This window comes from Doryrhamphus excisus, linkage group LG13 (assembly GCF_037039965.1).
Source record: "Doryrhamphus excisus strain RoL-2023G ecotype Guam linkage group LG13, RoL_Dexc_Guam_v1.1, whole genome shotgun sequence".
NCBI lineage: Eukaryota > Metazoa > Chordata > Actinopteri > Syngnathiformes > Syngnathidae > Doryrhamphus > Doryrhamphus excisus.
Window position 1 is genome coordinate 7,552,605 of NC_136369.1, and position 23,243 is coordinate 7,575,847.

Below are 23,243 nucleotides of genomic sequence, written 5' to 3' on the forward strand. Positions count from 1 at the left end.
CGGCAATAAAATAAATTCACTGAAATACGAAATTAAAAGTGATTAATTTGGGGGGTAACACAGACCACTGAGACACATTGACAAACGTTAGTAACATTGTAAAATTGTATTGTAAAACTGGTAAAAACTGTAAAAAAAAGTAAACAGTAAAAAGCAGTAGCAGTAAAAATGAAAGTGAATTTAAAAATGATATGGTGAAATACCCCACAGCCTTCGTGAGGATAAGCACGTAAGGCAGGGCTGTGCAAACTTTTTAACTCACAGGCTGCACCTGGAATTATTTGTCGAATTTTATCTGTAAAAATGTTATACAATCTGCTATATGTGTTTGCGTCCCTTATTTCAGGAGCCCTTTAAACATCAGACCACAACAAAACGATGTGTCGTATACAATATGAACTAAATGATAAAACATTCTGATAAAACAATGTCTCTCCTTGGTTGTGTGTCATACACTAATTCAAAACATCCTTGCGGTTTCATCTTGTTTGTTCAAGTGAAGTACCTTGACTGTATGTTGGAGAACAACACACATATTTCCACTTATTATGCATTATGTCCTAAACACAGTGACGTTTCATGCAACAAAACAAGCTTAATGTTATGCTTTCCTCCACAAAAAGTGGTGTTTACACACACACCCTTTCAGCAGGGAAACATTTAGTTATTATGTTATAATTTAACTTCAAATTTAGACACAATAACTGTTCTGTTGCAAAAAAAACATCCTGAAAAAAACAAAATAGATAGAGAAAATGAACAGCAGTGTGTATTGAAGTAATGCACATGTCACATTAAGTCATTCCATTACACTTTAGCTCAGCAACATTTCTTTTTTTAGGCCCACTACAAATGTATTGAAATACGCCCTTTGTAAATGTCAGCTTATAGTCTGCTTTGTATAGTTTGATATCTTTGAACATAGAAAACCTTTAAAACATGGATTTCCATCTTATATTAAAGTAATACTGACAAATAATGACAAAATACTGAATTATGATTCCCCTTTTTTTGAGATGGAGGTGATCTTCGTCGTTTTTTGAGTTGTGCATGATAGTGTCCCGTTTTCAATTTTATCAAGTCTATACTCTGCGGGCTTCCACTGCAGGCCGAAACAGCTCAGTTGGGGGAGTGTTAGATTGAAGATTAAAGGTCCCTGGTTTCGGCAAGTGGGTCCCTTTTGAAGGAAGCTCATTGCTTGCAGAGTCAGCTTTATAGTCATTTGTAGCCTCCGGTAAACAGACACAACACTATCCGGAGTGATCTTCCAGCTCTGTGATCAACACGTTACCATCAGACTCTGTATCATGGGATCCGCCTTGTCTGTAATACGCGCTACCCAAGGAAGGGAGCCCCTGAAAATGTGCAGAATTTCTCCTGTAGGCAAGCCACAGCGCTCCTGCCAGCAGAGCAAAGATCAACGCCGCTACCAGCACAGCGGCAAGGATGACTCCATAATGCAATCCTGAAATTCAGAGAACACAGTATGGTGATTATATGTCAATAAATGTTTGATCATGCTTAAAGCATGTTAATTCTGGTGCTGTATTTAATAATTACATACAGTATGTATAGCATAAAAATATATATCATTTTATTTGTACTTTAAGTCCACCTTACCATTGACTGGTTCCACTTTCACTTCAGTGGTAACATCTGAAAAAACGCATATCAAGTAGTTAGTAAAGCGAACTCAAGTCAAAATTGTCTTTGATATTGGAATCAGATAATCACTCATGATTTCAGAGCCTTTGACACAAGTTGCACTGAACAGTCAACAACAGGAGTACATCTGTCAAAAGTCAATAAAGCAATATTTGCATGTCTCTTCACACCACCAGGTGGCGGTATTGGTAATATTAAACAAAACAGCAGTTGCCAATCATTTTCACACTGAGCTCCCACCAGTTGGACTACATAGTTAATGAGAGGACGTATTTACTTCTAATGGAGAATACAGGTGCCAGTCACTGTGTGTATCCTAATATGTTGAGCATTGAGCATGCCATTTTGATGAAACTCAAAGATGACGTGACTTAACGTCAGTTTACTTTATCATTTTTCATTCATTCATTCTCTACTGCTTTTCCTCACAAGGGTCGCTGGAGCCTATCCCAGCTGTCTTCGAGCGAGAGGCGGGGTACACCCTGGACTGGTCGCCAGCCAATCACAGGGCACATATAGACAAACAACCATCCACACTCACATTCATACCTATGGACAATTTGGAGTCGCTAATTAACCTAGCATGTTTTTGGAATGTGGGAGAAAACCCACACATGCAAACGCCACACAGAGATGGCCGAGGGTGGAATTGAACCCTGGTCTCCTAGCTGCGAGGTCTGCGCGCTAACCACCCGACCACCCTAGCATTTTTCATTCTTTATCAATGTCAGTAAGTAGTAAATACTATTCAATTTACCTGAGATTGTTTTGCAAACAAAGCCCAGCCTTTCCGTGCACCCAGACAAGTACCACACTCCATCCACGGCCCTGGTGGTAACACAGGTATCTGCAGTCATCAGCTTGGAGTCTGGAGCTTTGCTCGGCCAGCTGGTGTAGTCTAAAGGTGAACCGTCCACCCACGCCATAGAATCTGCTATAAATAGAAGCCACTGTAAACTGACATGCGATCTCAGAGGCTAGTTATTGTATTATGGCTACAATGGGAAAAAGGATGCTCACTGTCAATGTTGAAATAAAGTCCCAACCACATTCTTTGGTGAAGGAACCCTGAAGACCACAGCTGCTCCAGAACAAAGCGGTTTTCTACCTCATTCTCAATAGACAGGACATCTGACATGTTGACTGGAAAACATTCCACAATTAAAAAAACGCCTTTAATATTAAGATATTATATGGCTGTCTATCATGGATAGGTACTGTAATGAGGGAATGTACTATATCCTACACTCTTCAACTGTCAATATGACCGATATTTGCCTGTTTATGAGCCATGAATGAGTGACAGCCATTAATTGTCTGACTTGGAAAATATCGGAAAGACAGCTGGCATTTAATCCAGGAGGAAATGGAAGACAACCTTAATGAGAGCATCAGAGGAGGATCACTCCTACGGAACCTTTCCTCTATTATCAGAATTGAATGGTAGAGTTCTGTCTGCATGGTTGTATTATTTATCTACCGTATGTCTTCTGTCATTCTCAATGAACCAGAACAAAAGTAAACAACTAGCTAACAAAAATGAACATCCAAATACAACCACAGGCCAGAATGTTCCAGTCTAATTTTATATTGACCATTGGGGCACAAATGATTGAGCAGTATGAATTTTTTTTTATCAAACTGATTCTGTTGACTTCAATAAAGCACAGCATTTACAGTAAGTTAGCCGTTTGTACAGCACAAATTTTCTTTCCCTCCACTCTACCTTTCTGTCTGCAGTGCTCTCGTGCCTCCTCAAAAGTCAGTCTCTGCACCACCGGCTCAAAGTTGTAACATCCGTGTCCAAACTTCACCCACGTCGACGGGCACACCGCCTCATATGAGATGAATGGTTTATTTCCTGCAAAGGGTCAAGCAGCAGACAAGTGTGGTGTTAAATTAGAAGTACCAAAGGCTTGGAATCAAAACTGAGGCAGTGTTTGATATACATCTCATATAGATCATATTTTACTTGGTGGAGGAATGTGACACAGGGCTCCTGGCAGCAGAGTTTCACAATCGGCTTGCCGCCATCCTCCACTCACGTCCATGTATACACACTCCCCTGTCACAAAGTCATCTTCGGCCGAGTCCCAGTGTGTGTAAACCGTATCGCTGCCATCGGACCACTGATAGTTGATACCACTCTGTAAACAAAGAAGAAGAAGATGTAGAAGATCAAGACAGGTACAGCGTGGATGCCAAACTGCAATGGTGTGTGACAATTAAAGTAGATATCATTCATTTTCTAACGCTTTTTCCTCACGAGGGTCGCAGGGGGGCTGGAGCCTATCCCAGCTGTCTTTGGGCGAGAGGTGGGCTACACCCTGGACTGGTCGCCAGCCAATCACAGGGCACATATAGACAAACAACCATTCACACTCACATTCATACCTATGGACAATTTGGAGTCACCAATTAACCTAGCATGTTTTTGGAATGTGGGAGGAAACCGGAGTACCCGGAGAAAACCCACGCATGCACGGGGAGAACATGCAAACTCCACACAGAGATGGCCGAGGGTGGAAATGAACCCTGGGCTCCTAGCTGTGAGGTCTGCGCGCTAACCACTTGACCGCCGTGCCGCCCAAGTACATATCAAATAATGCTAATAAACATTTAGCCACACAATACAAACATGCACAAGCTGATCAGACAACATAAAATGAAGCGAGGCAGCATCCATTTTCCCTCCATTTTCTATGCCGCTTATCCTCCCTTGGTTTGCGGGGGTATGCTGCAGCTTAAGCAAGGCAGCAGAAAGATTAATTTCCACACTTCCTGTAATTGGTTTCACTCCATGACAAAGACATTCCACAGGGGCTATATTGTTAATGTTCTATTCTGTCTGAGCACACCCCCACCGTGGATATGGGCCAAATACCAGAAACACAAATACATGCCAGGTGACAAGTGTTTCGATCCCTGTCTGTGTACAAAACTATCAAAACTACAAACATTAACAGTAGTTGATGCAATGCATATGATGCATTGAAGCTCTCAATTAGGCATCGGCCAGGGTGAGATTCTGACAGTATGATAACCTTGGGGAAAAAAAAAATCATGCATCTGCTAAAACGGACACTAGGACCTACTGTACTATTTTCTAATGTACAGTACTTCATGAAAATCAAGTGATACTGTTAGGACCCAAGGTTGTATGTTTTGCATTTTATTTTTGTGTGTTGTTGTCGAGTGGTTAGCGTACAGACCTCACAGCTAGGAGACCAGGGTTCAATTCCACCTTCGGCCATCTCTGTGTGGAGTTTCCATGTTCTCCCCGTGCATGCGTGGGTTTTCCTCCCACATTCCAAAAACATGCTAGGTTAATTGGCGACTCCAAGTAGTCCATAGGTATGAATGTGAGTGTGAATGGTTGGTTGTCTATATGTGCCCTGTGATTGGCTGGCGACCAGTCCAGGGTGTACCCCCTCTCGCGCTAATAATTAATATTTACTATCTGAGCATATGTATGGGAGGTTTGCGCATTTGAAAGTGAGCCCTGAAAGAACTTTGGGATGGCTATGAACGCTCAGTTTAAGAAAGTTTTTAGTAACACCAGCTGACTGTGACGTCACAGTAACCTTTCAAGCCAGCCATTGTATGTTTTTAGCAAGTGTAATTCAAAGGAAATATCCAGTGATATACCTCATTCTAAAAGGCTGACCAGAAAACACACAGGACATACTCCATAAGAAGTCACTTACATCTTGACTGTACAGTCCAATCCAATGCGGGACACCCAATCTATTGACAAGGACAGTAAGGAAAGCCTGGTGGTAGGCATCCATGATGCTCACTAGGTCCGAATCGTTGTCAATGCACATATGCATGGCGTCGTACCAGCTCATGTTGCCAGACATCACCTTGTAACTGCGACTTCGGTACTCAACGTTGTCGGGGAGAGGATGGCGAGAGGAGTGGGTGGGAGGTTTGGATGTATCTGGGTTAAATATGATCACAATCAAGAAACAAAATGTGTTTTTAGTATTTTCTCCAATTGTGTAGCTAAACAAGTTAACCAAATTATAATTAATTAGATTAAATTATAATCACATTATTAACACTGTAAAGGAAGAATAATCAACACAGCTCTTATGCAGTATTGTATTGTGCATCTATGTTCTATTTAATGATAATCATGTGGGAATATCTTGAGGGCTGGGTGTTTCTAGAAACAGGGCTAGGGTGGCTCATACCTTGTGGTTTTTGGCAAACAAATCCATAGCCATCCTCACTGCACTTTTCATCATACCACTTGCCCGTCAGATGGAAGTTGTGGTTGTTGGACAGAACAATGCACAGTGGTTCATCAGACAAGCCTGTCATAAACTCATCCTCCTGTAGATACATCAATTATATATGAGTACACATATTCACCGTTTTTAGTAAATGCAAGCACTGTCCAGTTTCCATCAACCAAAGTAGAAAGATAAAAGATAATTTTGAACATTGAGCTGTGTCCTATGGATATTGTCAACACATGAAGTATAATATGATGGTCATGTACAGTATTTACCTGAGCATTTTTTTTTATTTTGCAGACTGACATTATGTATGTAAGAAGATGTATGTATCAATATGGGTCAATGCTTCCCTTCAAATGAGCTTACATTGAGGTTGCTTTTGGGTTCAACAGGAGACCAGTTGGTGTAGCTGATTGGTCTCCCATTAGTCCATTTCATGGTGTCCTGAGTCCACAGACCAATCCACACACCTACAGAGCTTCCCTGGAGCAGCATGGTGATGTAGGCTGGCAAAAAAAACAATGCAAAGTACAGTAACAATTTAACAAGGGATTGGTTTCAAAGATTGCTTTTACCTTGTTCAATCTCATCTTCTACGGCTACTAGTGAGCCTTGGAATGAGGAGCAGATGGACCGGGCATCATTCCAACTCTTTCCCTCCTTTGGACTATCAGGGAGGTGAAGCAGGAGACACTAAACATACAGACACACAATGAGAATGGCCTCATTTGCATGTAGTTGCCTTTGATAAATTCAGAGGCACTGGATGCCACGGTTTAAGAAACAACAAGGGAAAGTATGGACCTGATTACATTTGAGGCAAATGAGACAAACAACATCGTAGAAATGTTTCATTTTTATTAAAAAAATTGTAATCTTCACTCTATTAACTGGACAATGTCTTAAGTTAACAATTCATTAAGAACCTGTTTCCATTCATTTTATCATGCAGATAATAACACTGTCTCATAATGTGATGGGAAGTGATTTTATACAAGCAACATTAAAATAGTATCGGATTTAACTCATCGTATGCATTTAAATATACATTAGTCCCTCTCCACTTTGCGTTTAAAATTTCATGTCTTCGCTCTATCATGGTTTTTAAAAAATATGTTAATAAATTGTGCTCCTTTGTGGATGAGTACAACCTATTATTACTCAAAAGTATGCATACTCAAGCAAATTATATAACAATATATATAACAATAACAATATAAGGCATTCAGAAAACTCATTCAAAGACACTGTGAATGATATGCAGTATTCTACGCTGGTCGCTTGGTGTAAATAATGTTACTGTAATGTTACTGTAAATATAATAATGAGTGTTGAGGTGACAACAGGGGTATATTTTCCTGTCTAGAGGGCTCTATTGATGTTAAAAAACAAATTTCAAAAGTCATAAATGGGTTTTCTACACTCTTAACTACATAATATTCTGAATTATAAGGATAAGATGTAGAAAATGAATGAATGAATTATGTCATGTGTCACGATAAAACAACAGTAAATGAGAGATGACTGCAATGTAAAAACAACCTTACCTGTCATCGTCTGTGATAAGTGCATAGTTTTCTGTGTGTGTATGTACCTTGTGTCCAAAGTACAGCCATTTCTCTGGACACCCTCCAATGTAGTGTGGCTCTCGAGGTGTCTCCACCACAGAGACAGTCTTTCTCTTGCAAACATATCCATGAAGATCACTGCATTTACTGGTCGACCACTTCCCTGCATCACACAATGAACCCACACACATGTTCTAATACTCAGAGGTGTCACAAGTGCGTGTGTGTGTGTGTGATGTGTTGACCTGTCGATGAAGACATGGTGACACACAATGCAGTTTTTCGAACATCACGTATATCAGTCTCCTCTTCCCAGTTGTGAAAGTCAACCTCTGTCTTGTCACTCCACCTGCAAAATGTAACAAATACTGGATATACTGTACGTTGTCAACCCAAGCAAGTGACACTATGTTTACTTTTAAGACATTCTAACACACTTTTTAAACTATATGAAGAGTGACTTGAGGAAAACAGCTTGTGTGTTGCCCATTGTGGAATTTTGTGGAACAGTGCTTCTTAATAAATGTAAATTCTGTCAATATGCCAGAATTAGCCAAGAGGATAAACATGTCACAAGTACAACATGCACAATCTAACATCCAATTCAAACGCTGTATCCAAAATTGGAAATGCAGAAGTGCATTTTTTAAGAGCTCGGCATAGTTCTCTCCCATTGAAATCCATGCTCTGCAACAACCAGGAAGTGAAAAGGCATAGGTGGAGTGCATAGGCAGGTACGCATTGCACACGCATCCATTTTCTTTGCCACTTATCCTCACTACAGTCGCGGGTATGCTATCCCAACTGACTTCGGGCGAGACATCCTGGACTGGTCCCCAGCCAATCACAGGGCACATATAGACAATCATTCACATACCGACGGACAATTTTGAGCCACCAATCAACCTAACATGCATGCTTTTTGGCACACAGAGATGCCCAAGCTGAGATTCAAACCCAGGTCTTCTCAATCTTCTGACTGTGTGGCCAACATGCTAACCACTCTCCCGTGCGGCCTCGGTTGCAAATGTCAAAATTGTAAATATTTATAAAAAGCCTTTTTTCTCCTTTTTTGGTTCAGAACTGATATTTTGCTGAAACTTACCTGTGTTCTACTGCTGATTTCCTAATGAAAGTCTAATCTTTTGTTTGGTATATACCTCGAGGACACAATATTCTGTGTGCCTTTTAAAAAATGTCTGGGATTGAATGAATTAAGCAGCTCCAAAACACACACACCTGACCTCCTCTCCATGCTGGTCCAGAGAAAGTCCAACCCACCAGTCAGTTGGCCCCACTGAGAGCTGTGGAGAGACAGAGAAAAAACAATGTGATTAAGTCCTCACTCTGTTGGAAGATCAGCCTTTCAGTGCCTCTGTCCACGTTTGTTTCTCTCCTTGGCCTATTTCAACACCGTACACCCCCTTCTTTTGTGATCAGTGGCCTCAGCAAAATGAAAGATTCATTAGTGATTCAAAAGTGGATCATTCACGCATGAGAGTGAGTATACAGTGAGTGTGTTTGAGCTGGATGTGTGTCCATAAATGCTCATATGAGAAAAGAAGGTGTATATTGAGATGACACTGTTACAAAGAATTGTACTAGTGGGCCATTTACTAATGAAATACCCCAGTGGTGAAGTACATTTCAACTACACGACAGTATATCACACTGAGAGTTCTAATATTTATACATGATGCAGCACACTTCCCCATGACTGTAAATCAACAAAAAAAAAAAAAGTCCTTCGAGCCGGATTTGAACCAGCGACCTAAGGATTTCCATTGGCAGCCTCTACAGTCCTCCGCTCTACCAACTGAGCTATCGAAGGATTAGGATTAAAGCCAATTCGCTGTGTATGTTATTCCAGATGCGATAACTGCATTGTGGTCATGATGACATTGTCACTCAAGCACTCCTTGTTATAAAAAAGATTGTACTCCTGTTATGTTACACCCTCATTAAAATATACTCCTGTAGTACAGAAAACACTTCATCAAAATAAAATAATAAAAGTCCAGATGGCATTAAATTCGGACTCCTCTACAGTCTCGGGAGCTGCACTTGTGGCTACTTTGTGACTACTACTCATTGAGAACACAAACTGCAGAACAATAGGTGCTTTCACTGTTAAGCCCCCAAATACCAGAAGACTCTCCAATGTCGAAAAAGTTCTTAGTCACCAAGTCGGCATCACTGTCTCAGAGTTTCGCTGGACCCACAAGGTAGGTGTAGTTTCCACTTGCCTTATGATTGGGCTGCCAGAAGATGAAGCCGGACATTTGATAGATTTTCAGAAAGATGGTGAGGTTCTGTGATAGGCTTAGAAAGATGGAGCCGGTCCTGCCCTTTGGCTTAGAAAAATGGCCGAAAGATTGACACGGCTCGTTGGTAGGCTTGGACAGATAGAGGCAGCCACAAAATTACTGTCAGCAAGGATTGACTAGCGATTACCGCCATCGAAGGGTGACTAGTTCTCAAGGTATTGAATTGATAGCAACTGGACTGTTTTAAATATAATACAATAATATACGGTATATAAACGAACCCGCCTCAAGCGCTCCTTTACAAAGTGCAGCTCATCTCTGGAGTGAATGGACAGCAGGTAGGCTCCCATCATCTGACAGGCCAAAGAGACAGCGTCCCATTCAAAAGGCTGCTTGGCTACCAGGTACTCAGCTCCGCGGTAAAACACCCATGGCTCACTCTCTGTGGGGGAACCGCAGGTCACTATTGCCTAATTTGCAACACTTCATAGTAGGGGTGTGTATTGGCAAGAATCTGGCGATACGATACGTATCACGATACTAGGCTCACAATACGATATATCACGATATATCATGATACTGTTAACAAGGCGATATTTTTTTTGTTTTTCTTGTAGTTAAAGATTATTTCAGGGAAAAACTGAATTACACCAGCAATATTCACTTATTAAACCCATTTTTATTCGATTAGAACAGTATGTTAGAACAGTATGCTGTATCACAAACTTTCCTCTGTAAAAACGTAAAGTGGAGCATTTGGATAAATAAAGCTTTAACATCCAGCTTTAAATTTACAAAAAAAAACATAAAAACTAATAAATTAAATTATGTCTCAAGATCCTGCTCAAATTTTCACATTCTATTAGCTGTGAAAAAAGTATAGTAGAGTAGACTAGAGTATACAGTCCCTGACTTATTCACCATCAGAACAGTATTTTTGTGGAACAAAGTAACTAACATCAGTAAAAAGTCCTTTTAGGATGCTTGAAATAACCATTATTTAACAAAATAGTGATATCAATTTGAAAAATAAAATACCTGCAATATCACAGTACTACTTTTGTAGTATATAAAAGGTCAAGAAATGAACCTTTGCCGTGTCTGCATTTGAATAAATACCATATACAGTCTATGATAAATGCCTAAAATATCGATATCATACTTTTTAATAGCGATACAGTATCGTGGAACGAAGTATCGCGATATATCGGCCGAAACGATATTCTCTTACACCCCTACTTCAAAGAATCAAGTCAAGTAAAAATGGGAATTAGATGAAAACATCAAACTTACGCTCAGTGTACCAGTAGGGTTTTTTCAGTTTATCACCTGAAACACACAGTTTGGTCAGTTTGGTAAATGATGCTGGCATGGTCTTTATATTGAGGTGATGACTTTTACCTCGAGGCAGCTGACAGATCCACTCGTGTTTGCCATCACATGGCTGTGGAATGAGGTTGTTGGTCAGGTCACTGTAGACTGCACAGTCCCTCCTATCGTTCTCATCATTTTTATCCTGTATGAAGGAGGTCATGACCTACAAAAAACGGTCATCAATCTACATCCACTTCATGGCCACAACATGAGGGACGCTTGGATGGATGGATGGATAGATAGAAAGATAGTTAGATGATAGAGAGAGAGAGAGAGAGAGAGATGGTGTGAGAGAGAGAGAGAGAGAGATGGTGTGAGAGAGAGAGAGAGAGATGGTGTGAGAGAGAGAGAGAGAGAGAGATAGTTAGATAGAGAGATGGTGAGAGATAGATAGTTAGATGATAGAGAGAGAGATGGTGTGAGAGAAAGAGAGAGAGATACATAGTTAGATGATAGAGAGAGAGATGGTGTGAGAGAGAGATGGTGTGAGAGAGAGATGGTGTGAGAGAGAGATGGTGTGAGAGAGAGATGCTGTGAAAAAGATGGTGTGAGAGAGATAGATGGATAGATGGATAGATGGATAGATGGATAGTCTTTATTGTCATTGCACAATATCACAGCAGTGAAATTGCCAACGAAATGTCATTGCCTGGCTCCCGCAGAATAATAAATAATAATGTGGAGAATAAATAGATGACATCAAATATGAACAACAATGTACAGCGTAAGCAGTAATTTGTACAAATAATTTAAACATACGAAAGGTGTTTCTTATGTTTTGGTTACGTTGTTCCGCTTCACTGGAGGGGCGTTATCATCTACAGAATTTAGACTTCTAAATTTCTAAGGGTACTTACAGGTGAACCATCAGACCATTCCCACACTCCAGGATGTTCAGGGTCTCTCTTATTTAATCCAACCCAAAACCAGCGACCCTCTGTTCTGAAAAGTAGGCGCAGAACACAAACTGTAGTTAGGTGTTCCACATGCCAGCTTCCTATCACATTCATTTGCATCACTTAAAGGTATATTAATACATACATACAGTATATTTGAATACACATCAACATTTCCAAATCCTGCTTAAAAATGACATACTAAATCTTTGTACATGAAGCATGAAAAATAAAAGTGACATCATACTGTACATACAACCTGTAAGGTTCCTGAATGAATAAGACCCAGAGGGTGGTACCAACCCTTCAAACATGTGGCCAAGGAGTTGCTTGACAAACACCTGCTCCTCATAGTGACAAAAACTGACCAGCTGGCTGCCGAGGGCCTGACAAAAGAAATCTGCTTCCACCCAGGAACGTCTCATTAGAACTTTTTCATCATGGAACACCTAAAAGATACACTTATTTTCATCTGAGGAGTGAACAATTGCTCACATTCACATTAAGGATCGACCGATACATCGGCCGGCCGATATTTGCATTTTTTCCTTGTATCGGCCGATACGCGCGTGGGTTCGCCGATGTATTTTTCCACCGCGTCACGCTGCGGAGGAGCAGTCATCACATCGATGCTAGATAAATTTAAACGACACAAATGTTTTGCACATGGTTGAATATTTAGTCCTTTTAAAGTTGATAATGCCGTTTAAATGTGTGATTAAGAAAGCTGAATCCTACTGTGTTCAGTATTTCCATAAATATTTGTTTAAACATGAGACCTGTAATATTTTCATGTCATTTTTTCATGTAAATTGAGGGATCAAAAGCAGTATCGGCCACAAATATCGGCCCAAGCAAAATCAGCCATTGGCTAAGGGTGATGGAAAAAAATCGGTATCGGCATCGGCCCCCAAAAAAACATATCAGCCGATCCCTAATTCACATAATATTTTTGTGCTAAAGATTAAAACAAAAACCCTTAATATACCTTTGAGACTGATGCATATTAGGAGGAGAAAGTTAATGATTTCACCTTAAAACAGTAAAGGATTCCATCCTGTGATTCCCATCCCGGAGGACAAGCACTAAAGGCATCAATGTGGCTTTCTGGCAACTGGACATCCTGGTAGTTGCTGATGCTCTGCTTACAGACTGAAAAGGCCTTAAAGGAATTGCAGTCTTTGACCTCCCAGTGACCGAGAGCAGGGCCACCGAACATTGCAACACAGCCGTTGGCACTGACTAAGAGAGGAAACAAGAAAATACATTGATAAAACAATTTCCAGATTTACTATAATGAAGATAGTTTTTTTTTACATTGATAGCAATCTAAAGTGTACCTGGCTGATGTTTGTTCCAGTTTGTGAAGGTGACAGGCAGAGTGGACCCATTGAGATGAAGCCAACTGTACTCCCCCTCATTCTCCACGTCTACAAGGCCAATCCAGTAATACATGCTGTTGTTGGCCCCATTAGCACTCAACAGACTGTTGACAAAGGCTTGCTCAAACCTGTTGGATGGGGAAAAATGTGAAAAAAAACCCAAAAAGTAGCTATTCTGTTAAATGAAGGCAAATGTAGGAAGCCAAAGTACTATTTGTCAAAGATATCAAGGAACTAGGTACATACAGTAATACTATAAGATACAATATACAACTCACACTAGACTTGGTGTGGCTTCTAGTCAACAACAATCAACAATAAAAACAATACTATGCCAACAATATGAACAAATAAACCATACCATACCAAATGTGTATATCAATAAACCACCTGTTTTCCACAGTAAGGAGGGGAGCATTGCAGTAATAGCCGCTTGGTGCATCCTTATAAGTTTGCTCATGGCTGGTGATGGTGTAACAGGAGTGGCCATGGCGCTTCCAGCCCTACACCATCAAGAAAGATCCACAAAATTAAAAAAATTCCCATTTCAAATCCTCTCTTCTACAAAATCCATATTTAGATACATATAATAATGGGTTAAAAATAGCTGCATACTTGAGTATTCAAATAGTTGTTACGTTATTTTGACCTGAAGTTGTATGACATCCACATCAACAGTGTAAGTCAGGGGTCTCAAACTCAATTTACTTGGGGGCCACTGGAGCTCGGGTCTGGGTGAGACTGGGTCGCATTTATACTCTTTTTATTTACAACATATTGCGCAACTGCAGGGTCTTGAGACACATGCTAACTCTCAAACTAGAAAGCTAGCGACCTAAACGGTAGCCTCCAAGTTATTTCCTTTAAACTTAAATAGCCAAAAACTTACCACTTCCACACGGATAGGGAGGATAACTATTAACAGTTACTTAAGCTTTAACATGAACATTAATCAAACGTAATCATTTTTTTCTGGGTACATGATACCATACAGCCTCCATATCAAACATTAAACTTTCATATCAAGGAGGGGCCTCAAACTAGTGTCCTGCGGGCCACATTTGGAATCACATATCACATATGGAATACAGGAAGTCAAATGAACTGCAACAGATGTGGACCGGGGTAGGGGATTAGGATTAAATAAGCTCTGCTTCTTCCTCCTCCTTTTGAACTGCGATTAGTTATGTGACGTATTCCATTGTTCATGTTCCATTGTTCATTGTTCACAGGGATGTCATACAACTTCATGTGAAAAAAATAGTGTAGTAGTTTAAACTATACCCGGACAGTATGTATGTGCAGTATGTCAGCATACATGAATGGACTAAAACTTGTATTCTGTGTTTATTTGCACAATGATCGGCTTGTGCAAGTTTGTTTGTAGTTTCAGTGGTGTTTTGACAAGTGGTGTCAATTGCAGCCCCCCTTTATACCCCACCCACACTTCATGAGCTTTTTTCCCCCTTACCCTTCCTCAACTTTGAGTCAAAAGGTTTCACCCCATTTCTCCTGAAAATAAAAATACTGACATTGAATAAAATAAGTAGTTCTGTTTTCCCCCCCAATATGAGTCATGTTGCTGTGAAAACTACCACAGAAATAAACACAGCACGCTGTTAATAGCATGAAGTGAGTAAAACGCAGACTTAAGCAGAAGACTTAACAGTCAAGATGCGTCATTGCATCTGCTGACATTGTGGCTTCTGTGCCATTATGGTTGTGTGTTTCCCTGAATGAAATGGCCTGATGACTCAGGCGTCTGATATTTCTGTCAAGTTGAGGCAAGGAGCAACATGAACGCCAGAAATGGCGTCATGAGTCCAGTGAATGAGCTCATTGTTTTGTTGACCAGCAGGTTGCATCGAAGTTGAGCTGTGAGTGTCTCCGCCTGGTGCTGACACAGCAATAACTGCTTTGACTTAAACCTTGTAACATGATGTTATGATACGCCACATAATGAACAATTTTTAAAAAAAGACAATTTTGTGTGTGTGTTCATGCATGTGCGTGCATGTGTCTATGTTTGCACCTCACGGCAACCTTCATCCCAGGTTCCGGGTTGATGAATTGATGTTTGACTTTCTCTTCTGCACACAGCAGGAAGTTGCTCATCACATGACACCAAAAGCCAGGTACCTTCCTGTGAAAAAGAAGTAAAAGAACTTATAGACTCTCTGGACACTTTATTAGATTGACACTCAGACGATATTAGTTTGACAACATATTTATCTTTGTGGTTGTAGTTTGCAGTGCTGTACAACTGCACAGTATGATGAGAAATGACTCAAATATTTCAACCTTTTCATGTCACTAATCATATAGTTGGGATTAGAGTTCCAAGCCAATGTGGGAGAATTGATGACATTTTTCGTCCAATCCGTGTAGAATAGTTTCAACTTCAATATTTTTGAATATTTTTGTAGTTTGACAGAACATACTAACTCCTTATTTCTAAAATCACAAATACTTAAACTTGCTGATATAGTTAATTTTCAAACAGCTAAAATAATGCATAAGGCTAAAAACAACCAATTACCTAAAAATGTCATCCAATACTTCTCTACAAGAGAGGAGAAATATGATCTCAGGGAAGAACTACATTTGAAACACTTATATGCTAGGACTACGTTAAAAAGCCATAGCATTTCAGTATGTGGAATCAAACTATGGAATGGATTGAGTAAGGACCTCAAACAATGCACAACGATGAGCCAATTCAAGAAACAATACAAGCAGTTGATGTTTGCTAAATCCAAGGATGAACCAGTCACGATGTGCTATATATATCACTATATTGACACTTACTATGGTATCCATTATGTCATTGGATGGTCATATCACCTCGTACTTTGGTACGAGGTGCATTATTAAAAAAAAAACACAAAAAAAAACCTTAAACTGTATTATGGAAAGCAGGAAGTGAACAAATGTAACAGTGACTGATTGTAAAAGTACCAGATGGAGGGGTAGGATTTAATAAGCTTTGGTTCTTCCTACTCCTTTTGGACATGTGGAACTGTGAACTGATTATGGGATGCACTCAATTGTAATCTGATGCATGTTCAAATGAAATAAAACCATTACCATTACCATAGTTTCAAAAATGAGACACAACCCTCTGACATTATTATCTCACAGTGCGTGTATGCCAAGATGGCAACAATGACTTTGAAAGCCTTTATTTTAATAGGCTTGACTGGACTGTGCCCAATGAGAAGCATGTACAAATTATTAATCCAAAACAAACAGAAAATCCCATTTTTGTTGCTTTTCGTTCTAATAAAAAATAAAATAATGTGAAAATTAGTAGAGAAAAGCTTTTCAATGGTCAGTAACAATATTAATTTAAAAACCAGTACAGTTACTCGTTTAACTCTATTGGAATCAACAAGTTTGTTTCCCACGAAAAAGAGTTGCCCACCTTTGTGTCTGCCTTAGCACAGAGAGTCGCGCCAGTCAGGCTATGAGGAGGGTGATACTGATGCCACATTGTAAGAGTTACCGGCGAGCCATCAGACCACTCTACACTTGGTGACGATTCTTGTTTTCGAAGACCGATCCACACGCCTGAACTGTCAGTTGAAACTACAAAACATAGCATTTATAAATAAAACTGTATGAAATAAAACTCTTGCATTGGAGGCCATATCTTACAGTTAGCCAGAAGGCTAAGCAGCATCTCCACCTCAGACAAAGTGTGTAGGCTGACGAGGTTTCCCCTGTGAGAGATGCATGCCTGAGACGATTCCTCCCAGCTTCCTGCATCCGCTACTGACAGAACGTGGTAGCAAAAACCGTTATGAGGGAGCCAGTCTTCATCACACACCGTATGGACGTACTGCCAGTTCTCTGGAGAGGGAGAATCAAAACACTCAGGGGCTTAATTTCATAGACTTGGACACACCTGCCTTGCGTCATGCCTACGCCACAACAACGGGGTGTGGCCAGCGCACTTTGCAAATTTCGTGAGCAGTGCAGTCTGGCGCAACGGCGCGCACCAACGCCTCCATCTCTTCAACCAGCGCGAGTGGCAAAGAGATGGTTTAACACAGCGGTTCAGCTTTTGTCACGAAATTGTCAAGCTGAAAATGTAGACTCCACCCCTGGTGCGCTGCTATGCCCATCTTGGCGCAGTCCAGTCCAAATTACCAAATGGGCTGCGTATAGCGGTGCACTGGACCAAATTACCACTACAATTACCACGCAATTAGAGCTTTCACGGATTGTCTACATTTTTAACCATACATATTCACTGCACATATTGTTTTGGTCTTGCTGCTATAAAAAAAGAGGTCAGAGGTTTTCTCTCCAGGAGCCTAGCAGCTGTTCAGACCAGCTAAGCAAATATTGAACATTTTCCATTTTCTTCTTCATTTCTCATATACTCTGCAAATACTAAGATGTTCATGTGTTTATGTTTTTCTTGCGTTCTCACCAAATGGCTCAGCTCTGCGTGTGTCATTGGGTGTCTTCTTGCAGATGTAAGGCAGGGCAGATTCACATGAAAGACTCTGCCAGAGTCCATCGGGGCCCGAATTGTACACTCCACACTGTCTATCATCCTCAAGAGGTCTGGCCGGCAGCGCTGATGGAAACACATTCAGAGGAGAATTCTATCAACTAAATTTGTTGCATTTTCAAAATTGTGTGATTTGCACAGTCTGAGAGAATTTCCCATCATAGCCAAAACGTGAGACCAGAACACACATCTGTCCTTTTTCTGTAAATATTGAAAAACTGGGGACACATACTGGGGAGTCACCTGTTCTGCCCACAAATCCCTGTAAAAAAACAACATCAACATCTTATATATTATGCCATATTTTAAGCTTGAATTAAGCCTAAATTAAAAAATTTACATAATTTTAAGCTTCCACCCTCGGCCATCTCTGTGTGGAGTTTGCATGTTCTCCCCATGCATGCGTGGGTTTTCTCCGGGTACTCCGGTTTCCTCCCACATTCCAAAAACATGCTAGGTTAATTGGCGACTCCAAATTGTCCATAGGTATGAATGTGAGTGTGAATGGTTGTTTGTCTATATGTGCCCTGGGATTGGCTGGCGACCAGTCTAGGGTGTACCCCGCCTCACGCCCGAAGACAGCTGGGATAGGTTCCAGCACCCCTGCGACCCTCGTGAGGAAAAGCTGTAGAAAATGAATGAATGAATTTTAAGCTTCTATCCTGGACACATTGATTTTACAAAGCCCATAGCAACGCTTCTTCCCTCAACAACATTAGTGCTAAACATTTTGTTGACAAAATAAGAACATAAAATAGTAACTTACAATGTCCGATGTCAGTGGGATGCTGACGGACATTTGGACTCCCTGATGAGCTGGTAAATTCGGCGTAGACCGTTAAAAATGCGGAGAGCAAGTACCTACAGTAGCTGAGTCTCCCTAGCCTAAGTTGAGAGCCAGTATCCTGCTTCAGTTCGTTCAGATTTTTGGTTGGTAGCTTATCTCAATGATGTCCGCCTTTTCAGTAGACATGATTTATAACTTAGCATTAACTTTTCAAAAGTCAAAAGTGATGCCCCATGCTAGTTTTTCTCTATTTTGAATGCACAGAAAAGGTAAAGATGTGTGTTCATGTCTCATGACAGAGTGAATCTCTAAGGTGCACTTTCATCATCAAATGGCATCCAATAGAACCGACTGACACTGCCTGGCAGGGGTTCATGTAACTGTTTTGTTTATTATTGTGATGGTGGACTGCAATCCATACCTGTTGTGAAATTAACCAACATTAGAGGTGCTCCATCAGACCACTGCCACCCCTGCCTGTCCTTGAGGTGATTTAGCCCGATCCACACCATCGCTCCAACACTAACCATCCGATCTACAGCAAGAATCAAACAAATCTGAGTGAAAAAAATAGGTTGTAACAGAATTCTGTACACGGTTATGATCGTCTCACAGAGCCAAACCTCTGATGTATCTGTGCTCTGCCAGGCTGGTGATGCTGAGCAGATTTCCACCTTGAGCCTGACATGTCAGCAGTGCTTGACTCCACGTGAGAATGGTGTACAAGTTGAACTGGTAGCAGGCATTCAGCTCATTGTTTGACTCCCAGAAATGTTGACAGCTGTAATCTAGCATGGAAAGTTTGAATTTAAAAGTACAGTTTAGCCTCATGATAAAAATCATTCACGTAAATATAAGAAGGGTGTGCACAGTAAAACACTATATGGACAAAAGTATTACAACACCAAGCCGTATTATTATGTGTGTGTGTTATCCACACATTCATTTATTTGTGGTGGCCGACCATAAAAAAATGTATCCGCCACAGATAGAATAGACGTGTTTGGTTTTTCTTTTACATTTAATTTACACGAAATGAAACCAACACTCATTCATTCATTCGTTTTCTACCGCTTTTCCTCACGAGGGTCGCGGGGATTGCTGGAGCCTATCCCAGCTGTCTTTGGGGCGAGAGGCAGGGTACACCCTGGACTGGTCGCCAGCCAATCACAGGGCACATATAGACAAACAACCATTCACACTCACATTGATACCTATGGACAATTTGGAGTCGCCAATTAACCTAGCATGTTTTTGGAATGTGGGAGGAAACCGGAGTACCCGGAGAAAAAACCACGCATGCACGGGGAGAACATACAAACTCCCCACAGAGATGGCCGAGGGTGGAATTGAACCCTGGTCTCCTAGCTGTGAGGTCTGCGCGCTAACCACTCGACTGCCGTGCCGCCCGAAACCAACACTCATTAATCAATAACTTCAGATTCTATTGTTAAATAAGGTTTGAGACAATGTTACTACACATGGCACAAACCAAAAAGCTAAAAAAAATATATACAATGGTGTCATCCCCCCCCCTCCAAAAAACACTAAGGGATGAGATCGAGGTCATGATGTTGGACCCTAATCCGGGCCTACTGACTCACTTTTAACCCCATCCCAAAGGTGTTTGATCGGGTTGAGGTTGTACAGGTTGATAAGGACCCAGTGATAGCCCTTTACAGACCTGTGACCAATTAAAGTGAATGGGAAATCTAATAACATACTGTGTATAATCATGCTCACAAACCGATCGCAGCAGCAGTTTGCAGGCATAATTACTTCAGTTATTAAAGCTAACGTCACTCAAAATTAGCCAATGATGCAATGCAAAATATGTGTGTTGTAGGGAAGTGGTTCTCAATCATTTTCTGTCACACCTCCAATGAGGTGCAGAAATACTTTCATGCCCCCTTGATTTGAAATAAAATTGAGAAACTGATAATATCTATTTATCTGTCTATTAGACTGAACTCGAAACTGAAACCAGCAAATGCAATTTTGTTTCGCAATACTGTTGTCCATATAGTGTGTTTTACAGTATGTACAGGTACGTGTCATTTACCATGCACAGGACAGAAACCCCATTTTTCTGCCTCATCATATCGAGTGGTGGTCGAGCACCATGGTAGATGATCTTCGCGACCCTCCGTGGTGCACTCCGAGTACCATTTGTTGTTGTATTTAAAGGGAAAAGCACAGGGCATGCCATGTGCATTTCCTAACAAAGTGTGGATATCTGGAAACACACAGTATGCATTAATAAGTGCAGACATCATTTATGTTGTTTTTGAACACCACCTGCTTTCGTTTACCTTCATAGGGTTTTGAGCAAGGGCCCTCTCTGGGTGTGTTGTACCTTTTCCACTCATGATAAGAGTTTCTCTTAACCACCACCGTATTTCCAGACACAGCCACCTTCCAGCGAGAAGCCGCATACAGCATGTTTCCTCGACAGCGCCACCACAGCACAGGAAGGGACATGTCACACTCGAACATGCCGAGGGGTTGGGTGGTTTCAGACATGTTGAGGCCCAAGCACGTGCTGGTACCCAAGTTGAAGAGGCGATGGTGGGAGACCCACTTCCACAGCATGCGGCGTGTGGGCTGCTGACAGTCCCTGAGCACCAAGTTAGAGTGATCCACTGTGACACAGCGCTTTAGCGGCTCGCTCTCCAGGACAAAGAGACCCTTTTCTAAAGAAGATGTGGGTCGGACATTACAGGGAGGAGGAGAAGAAGATAAATTAAGGATTTTAGTCACAAAGCAATGTTGTCACTAAATGTGACATCAGAACCTACTTCCTGCAACATGAAAGGTGTCTTTATACCAGGGGTCTCAAACTCGAAGCTAAAGATCCAATCTATTTATCCTCCTTTATGCACCAGGCTCTCAGACTCCAGCTGTCCTATCTAGTCTGACTGGCGTGTGTCCCACCTCGTCTTTGAGCATAGACTGTGATAAAGGCTGCTCAAATGAGAGCTCTGACGCTCTAGTACAGGGGCGGGCAAACTACGGCCCGGGGGCCACATCCGGCCCACCGAGTGTTTAAATACGGCAAGTATTTCATTGAAACTTAACATACAACCTGGAATCATGGCTTTGAGCCAACCTTTTGATGGTCTAGGTAGCTTTTTTGGTTATTTGATGTGGTCTGCTGTTTACAAAGTGCTACTGAAAAAAGGGACACAAGCACATATAGCAGATTGCATGACACTTTTATAGATACAATAATTCCAGGTGGACTGTTGGAATTCTATGTGTAAAATATATAGTCTGGACCACCATCAATTTCCCTAAATCAATGCGGCCCGCGAGTCAAAAAGTTTGCCCACCCCTGCTCTAATACCTGCACCGCTTGGCATAGTTTACATTTCCTAAACATATACATTGTGTCCATCCATTGAAACACTACTAGCATCAAATATAATCTATATAAAATAATAAATTTCTTACTGGAGTCGGGGAAAAAAACACTCATTGGATGTTTTTCCGTATAAAAAGTCTGAAAAGATGCCCTATCCTATATCTCGCTATCCTGGAGAGATGTTGTCCTGACACAGAGATGTCAAGTTTGGTTGGCAGTACAAATGCATCATGCTGAGGCCTGTTCCTAATATTATGGAGATCATACGTTGAAACACGAGGGGCAAATCATTAGGCACACCTTCCAGAATGATTTAGATGCATCTAACAACAACATTTGTAATACTTTCTGATTCATCATACCTTATAAAATTAGTGATTACTGTATTTTAATTGTCAATGTAATATATTTCATTGTGACCATGAATGCACCACGACACACAGAATCTTGAACAGAAGAAACCCGAAGACATATTTCCATCATAGACTCAACTAGTGACCATACAAAGCCGGTGGGTGTCAAAACTATGGAACATATGCATTATATAATTTTTTTAACATTTGTACGACACGTCATTAGTCTTCCCAGATGATTTGTCCGTAGATTAAAACAGGACCCACTAATGCAACTATGACCAGCAGTGGACTTACTGTAAAACTCCGTGAGCTCTTCTCGCTCCAGGACTTCGTTGTCCTCCTTCTGGGCAGAACACGCACATCTTTTCAGCAACAACAAAGCTACACAAATAGCCGCCACCACGCGGAACAACTGGAAAAACATTTCGACGGCGCTTTGCAAGATCCAAATGTCCGAACATTCCGAGACTCCGGTTCTATATGTAACTCGGGCTTGTTGTTTTCCCCCGCTCACACAAAACTTTAGCAGACTTTCTAGAGTTTCAGTGGGGGGTTTGCGACGTCACGTCTGACGGAGGAACTGCTGCAGCTCACTGGACTGAAAAATGAACTACCACCCGTCCGAACTGGACAAACCTGGAACATTTGTCTTCTCTTTAGATATAACACAACAAACACACCATGTGCTCGCATTTTAACTGTTGCTTGGAAACCATGGCCTCTTCTCAAGTACGTTTGTCAGTAAAAAAATAATACATTTCGAATTAAAATACCTACGTATATATGTTCTGTTTAGATACAGTTTATGACAACAT

At 41.0% G+C, this 23,243-nt stretch overlaps 1 protein-coding gene and 1 non-coding gene across 3 annotated transcripts; both read right to left on the reverse strand.

Annotated features, from left to right (window-relative positions):
* Nucleotides 1-747: 747 nt before the first annotated feature.
* pla2r1 (phospholipase A2 receptor 1) lies at nt 748-23,152 on the reverse strand. 2 transcript variants are annotated; one of them, XM_058088507.2, is made up of 30 exons: nt 22,723-23,152; nt 21,021-21,401; nt 20,771-20,944; nt 19,332-19,496; nt 19,130-19,243; nt 17,838-17,987; nt 17,057-17,251; nt 16,824-16,987; nt 15,432-15,542; nt 13,790-13,902; nt 13,358-13,527; nt 13,051-13,259; nt 12,321-12,466; nt 11,979-12,063; nt 11,149-11,284; nt 11,041-11,076; nt 10,029-10,189; nt 8,720-8,784; nt 7,726-7,829; nt 7,507-7,643; nt 6,488-6,605; nt 6,279-6,418; nt 5,865-6,006; nt 5,373-5,608; nt 3,638-3,812; nt 3,392-3,526; nt 2,686-2,808; nt 2,423-2,596; nt 1,621-1,656; nt 748-1,465 (listed from the first exon to the last, which is right to left on the reverse strand). In XM_058088507.2, exons 1-30 carry the CDS (start codon nt 22,850-22,852, stop codon nt 1,251-1,253), a joined length of 4,440 nt encoding a protein of 1,479 aa, XP_057944490.2. In that variant the 5' UTR covers nt 22,853-23,152; the 3' UTR covers nt 748-1,250. The 2 variants fall into 2 exon arrangements, with proteins under 2 accessions (XP_057944490.2, XP_057944489.2); XM_058088506.2 differs by having other exon boundaries at nt 2,423-2,599; nt 22,723-23,151.
* trnay-gua (transfer RNA tyrosine (anticodon GUA)) lies at nt 9,224-9,311 on the reverse strand. The gene is given in 2 exon segments: nt 9,224-9,259; nt 9,275-9,311. It is a non-coding gene; the product is annotated as a tRNA-Tyr (tRNA).
* Nucleotides 23,153-23,243: the final 91 nt, after the last annotated feature.